We start from the raw sequence: 6,012 nt of genomic DNA on the forward strand, positions 1-6,012 counted from the left end.
CAGAAAGCCTGGGTTAACAGAGAAATGATCATCACTGTGATGATGCTCACCATCTCTGACTGGGATTTGAGGTTTTGTCAAAGCAGCAAAGAAAGCCTGGCTATGTTGGACTGGGTGTGGAAGCAGCTCCCAGTTTGAGTTCAGGAGACAGACACCCTCTCTACTTTGACGATCAGCTTCAAACTTTCCTTTTTGATAAAACTTATAGTTAGAGCTGGATCAGGTGACCCTGAACCATCACTTAGTTATGCTGCTATAGAGATGGATAACAGATGGATTGTTGTTTTGTGTGTCTGCAGTCTGTCAGGCTGTCTGATCACAGAGGAAGGCTGTACTTCTCTGGCCTCAGCTCTGACCTCCAACCCCTCCCATCTGAGAGAGCTGGACCTGAGCTACAATCATCCAGGTCCCTCAGGAATGAAGCTTCTGTCGGCTGGACTGAAGGATCCAGGCTGGAGACTGGACACTCTCAGGTATGGAGAGAATGTCTGATATAGGAGGAAGAGCTGGAATCATTTCCTGTGTCTTTCACTCACTTCCTGTTTGTTTCCTGCAGATGAGACATGAACAATCACACATGCAGGAATATTTTCAGGGACAGACACACTAGTCTAGCTGGATAGTACATGGATATTTATGTAGGGGGTCTTCAAGGAGTCTGTTTGCAGGAACATTAATGATAACTGATAAGTCATGTTGAGAGTTTCATTAAAAGTAGACTTACAGTTAGGTAATATTTGGACAGAGACAACATTTTGTAACTTTAGATACAAGTATCAGCCATGTGTGTGTTTCCCATGCTGTATGTCCACAGTCACAGTGACAGTCAGTGACACTGACAGAAGGATGAAACAAGGCTGTGAATCATTTCAGTCTGTGTGTGTGACAAAGAGGCAGACAGGAGCAGCTAACATTTGGAAATGGAAGCTTACTGGAAACACTACATTCACGGCTGAATTCACAATAGATTTGTTCTCAAGTGCACATTTAGCAGCTAATGCTAATACTGTTTTCCCTTTGCTTTCTACAGCAGCTATTGCTAAGTAGGCCACTTTGCTCCGCTAAGGATTTGTGTGACCATGATGGAGACTCTGATAAGCTAATGCTGCTAAGCTAATGCTGTTTATGGGCCCTGTTAGAATCAATATTTCATTCTCATTCTGTTGTTTGAGAACAATATTAACGTTTAACATCATTATAACACAAGAGAAAAGGGTATTGGCATTAGCTACTAGTGCTTATTCACCTCAAATTACCTTTAGCTGCTAATGGCAGCCTACTTAGCATTAACTCCTCACTAATATAATGCTAATTTACATCAAATTAGCATTAACTGCTCATATTGTTATAAGGAAAGAGAAAACGGTATTAGCATTTGCTGCTAATAATTATTCACCCCTAATTAGAATAAGCCGCTAAAAGCAGCCAACTTAGCATTCATTCCTCACTTTGTTGTTACCCAACGGAAAAGAGTATTAGTATTAGCTACTATCATTTTTAATAAGTAAGAGAAAACAGTATTAGCAGTAGCGCATAATGCTAATTCACGTCAACGTAGTATTAGTTAATAATGGCAGCCTACTTAGCATTAACTGCTCACTAATATAATGCTAATTCGCATCAAATTAGCATTAGCTGCTCAAGTTGTTATAAGGAAAAAGAGAAAACGGTATTAGTATTAGCTGCTAATAATTATTCACCCCTAATTAGAGTTAGCCCCTAATGGCAGTCTACTTAGCATTAACTCCTGACATTGTTATAATGCAGGGGAAAAGAGTTACCATTATCGGATAATGCTAATTCTCATCAAATTAGCATTAGTTAATAACGGTAGACTTCATATCATTAGCTGCTGTCATTCTTACAAAGCAAACAGTATGAGCATTAGCTGTTAATCCTTTTTCATCTAAAATTAGAATTAGCCACTAATGGCGTATTGTTAAAAAGTAAGAAAAAACATTGTTAGCATAAGCGGATAATGCTAATTCATCTCAAATTAGTATTAGCTAATAATGGCACCTGCTTAGCATTAGCTGGTCACATTGTTATAAGGCAAGAAAATATGGTATTAGCATTAGCTGCCAATTTCTATTTACCTAAAATTAGCATTAGCCACTAATGGTAGCCTATAGCAAAAACTTCTTAATGCTAAATGAAGTTAATTAATGCTAAGTAGGTTTAACTGAAATTAAAGTAGTGTTAGCATTAGCTGCTGATATTGTTAAAAGGTAAGATAAAACATTGCTAGCAGCAGCGGATAATGCTAACACACATAATAATTAGCATTACCTAATAATGGCAGCCTTCTTAGCATTAGCTGCTCATATTGTTATAATGCAAGGGAAAAGAGTTGGCAAAAACAGTGTTAGCATTAGTGGATAATGCTAATTCACCTAAATTAGCATTAGCTAATAATGGCTACGTACTTAGCATTACCTACTAATATTGATATAAAGCAAGAAAATATGGTATTAGCATTAGCTTCTAATGCTTTCTCATCTAAAATTAGAATTAGCCACTAATGGCATCCTATTTAGCATTAACTCTTCACATCGCAAGGGAAAAATTAGAATTCAATAAAAAAAAAAAAGTGTTCACATTAGCTACTTGTATTGTTAAAAAGTAAGAAAAAACATTGTTAGCATAAGGGGATAATGCTAATTCACCTCAAATTAGTATTAGCTAATAACGGCAACCTACATAGCATTAGCTGGTCACATTGTTATAAAGCAAGAAAATATGGTATTAGCATTATCTGCCAATTCCTATTCACCTAAAATTAGCATTACCTGCTAATGGCAGTCTACTTAGCATTAACTCCTCACTAATGTGATGCTAATTCACATTAAATTAGCTTTAGCATTAGCTGCTAGCATCAGCCTACCTAGCACTAGCTGCTCACATTGTTAAAAGGGAAGAGAATACGATATTAGCATTAGCTGGTAATATTTATTCACCCCTAATTAGAATTAGCCACTAATGGCAGCATACTTAGCGTTAACTCCTCACATCGTTGTAATGCAAATGAGGCTAACTTGCATTAAATTAGACTGCTGTTATTAGCTAATGCTATTTAGCAGTAGCTGCTCACATTGTTATAAAGCAAAGGAAAACGATATGAGCATTAGGTTCTAATGCGTATTTGCCTTAAATTAGACGTAGGTGCTAATGGCAGCCTACTTAGCATTAGCAGCTCAGATGTTATAATGCTAGGAAAAAGAGTGTTAGCATTAGCCGTTCACATTGTTATAAAGTTAAGGGAAATAGTGTTAGCATTAGCTACTCACATTTTTAAAAAAAGTAAGTGTTAGCATTAGTGCATAATGCTAATTCATGTCAAATTAGCATTAGTTAATAACGGCAGCCTATTTAGCATTAGCAGATAATGTTGACCTTGGCCCACTGGAAAAGTTAAGAACTAAAGATTTAGGAGTGTTTCTCGATAGCTCTTTCTCGTTTGAGAAACAAATGAATTCTGTTATTAAAACCAGCTGTAAGGTTTATATTGTTGTTTGTCATTTATGCTTAGAAATATTTACTCATATATGCTTAGAGTTGTATAATCGATTGCATGATGATAGAGGTTTGATCCTTAGTAGTCTGTAAAGACTCTGTGTGCCTTCCAGAGTGCTCTGGCATGCACACACCACTTGGGGCCATGAGAGAGGTCGTACCCTCTCTTACTGATTTATGGTGTAGGACAGGGGTCTCAAACTCAATTTAGCTGGGGGCCGCTGCAGGCAGAGTCTGGGTGAGGCTGGGCCGCATTAGGTTTTCCACAAGAAAGGCATGGTTAAAAAATTCCAATCTTCTCAAATCTCTTTATTTTTATTTTTTAACACAAAATATGAAAAATGAATAAACAAATTAAGAATTAATAAGAAAATAAATCGATCTGTAATACATAAATAAAATAATAATAAGATATTTTTAGTCAGTGAACTTGTGTGTATCTTTCAGTCTTCTATATCTGCTGTATTTAGATTGAAATGTCTGTATTAACAGTTCTATAACCTTCTTCTGAACATGAATGGAACACTGTAGAAAATGAACTGTTCTTCTGAACATGGCTTCTCTTGCCTACTCCTTGCTGCTAGAGACCTGGCAGCGTTTCCTCTCGCATAGCCGAGCCAGATTTGGCCTGAAGGAGGAAGCAGTTGCAACCCTCAGTATGTCTTGAAGATGATCATCCGTAAGTCTGGACCTGTACTTGGACTTATTGAAGTTCAAAGTGGAGAAGAGCTTTTGGCACAAGTATGTGCTACCAAAAAGGCACATGGTCCGCTTGAACATTCGGGAAAGCCGAGGGAAACTAGGGCTCAATCCTCTCAAAAATTGTCCAAGCTTGTCTGCTTTTCCACTCACCTCCCTGAACTTTGCTTTGAGTTCAGAGTTGCACTGCAGCTCAATGAGCTCCATTTGAAGCACAGAAGGGGCATCTTGCACATCAAAGGAGAAGGGGTCCGCAAAAATGTGAAAGGTGGCTCTGTGTGTCTTGAAGTCAGCAAATCTGTGATCAAATTCCTCCTGTAGCCTCAAAGTGACATCAACATACTCGTCAGCACTGAATGGTGTGCCTGCATCCACGAGTGCCTTGCATGCTGGGAAATGGCAAAGGTTTGTCTGAGAGAGCTGAGCTTTCCAGAGCGCCAGTTTTGTGGAGAATGCTCTCACGTTGTCATAGGCAGCACTGACAAGTTGCCCCTGGCCTTGTAACGTCTTGTTCAGTACATTAAGCTCATGTGTCATATCAACAAGAAAAGCTGAGTCCATGAGCCATTTGGGATCAGTTAGCACAGGAACACTAACTCCATCCTTCTCCATGAAGGCTTCACTTCTGCTCTCAACTCAAAAAGTCTCTTTAATACATTTCCCCTGCTGAGCCAACGTACCTCAGTGAAGTCGAGCACATCCCCATATTCTGACTCCATTTCCTCTAAAAAAGCACAGAACCTTCGGTGCTTTAAGCCCCTGGATCTGATTTGGTTGATGCATTTCACAACAATAGACATCACATTGTCAAACTTCAGGCATTTGCTGCAAAGGACCTGCTGATGGATGATGCAGTGCAGAGCAATGGCCTCCTCCACGCCTTCCTCTTCCAGTTTGTTTTGTGCCACCAGTCCATGTTTCCTCCCTGTCATTGATGGCGCTCCATCTGTTGTTATTCCAACAAACCTCTTCCATGGCAAACCAACATTCTCAATGGCATCACACAGCTTGTAAATATCTGCTGAGCGGTGGTCTGGCCATGCATTGGAATTACTGTGAGCAGCTCCTCCATCACTTCAAAACTGTCATCAACACCACGGACATACATTGGGAGCTGGGCAGTGTCGGTGATGTCTGTGGTCTCATCAAGAGCGACTGAGTATACACTGAAACATTTGGCTTTCTCACACAGTTGGTCATAAATGTCACTTGACAGGTCAGAAATGCGATCTGCTGCGGTGTTGGCAGAAAGGCTGATGTTGCTAAACTGACCTTTCTTTCCCGGACAGACTATATTTGCAGCCTGCAATATGCACTTTTAGACAAATGCACCTTCTGTGAATGGCTTCCCTGCTTTAAAATCATCTCACTAACCACGTGGCTCCGACTGCTGCATTATTCTCTTTGGTTGCTTTCTTGGAGAAATCTTGCTGCCTCAGTAGATCTGTTTTAAGACTGGCAACCCGGTTCGCTCTCTCGTCTCCCTGGTATTTTGCATCCAGCTCAGCATGTCTAGTTGTGTAATGACGTTTCAAATTGTATTCCTTGTGCAGCGCAACTTTCTCTGTGCAAATAAGACAGGTCGGGGTGCCCCTGTGCTCAACAAAGAAATATTGCATTTCCCACTTTTCCTGAAATTGTCGGTGCTCATCACCAACCTTTCTCTTCACCGCAGGCTTTGAAAAAGACATGTTTGGGGCTATGTGACATTTATAATTCTACTTGGTGTCACTGTCGCATTGAAGTTTCAATCAAGCGTTTAGCCGACGGACGGGGAACGTCTCAACGCGTAGAGAACGT

The 6,012-nt window shown here is 39.9% G+C and overlaps 1 protein-coding gene across 1 annotated transcript in view; it reads left to right on the forward strand.

Annotated features, from left to right (window-relative positions):
• LOC308399148 (uncharacterized protein) overlaps positions 1-6,012 on the forward strand; it is a 32,079-nt gene that overhangs the window by 21,883 nt on the left and 4,184 nt on the right. Inside the window, exon 11 of the mRNA XM_080886177.1 lies at positions 300-473. Within this exon, the coding sequence (XP_080742303.1) occupies positions 300-473 (174 nt within the window). The remainder of the gene's footprint in view (positions 1-299; positions 474-6,012) is intronic.

The sequence above is a fragment of the Rhamphochromis sp. 'chilingali' genome (genome assembly GCF_963969265.1).
Source record: "Rhamphochromis sp. 'chilingali' genome assembly, chromosome: 1".
Lineage (NCBI taxonomy): Eukaryota > Metazoa > Chordata > Actinopteri > Cichliformes > Cichlidae > Rhamphochromis > Rhamphochromis sp. 'chilingali'.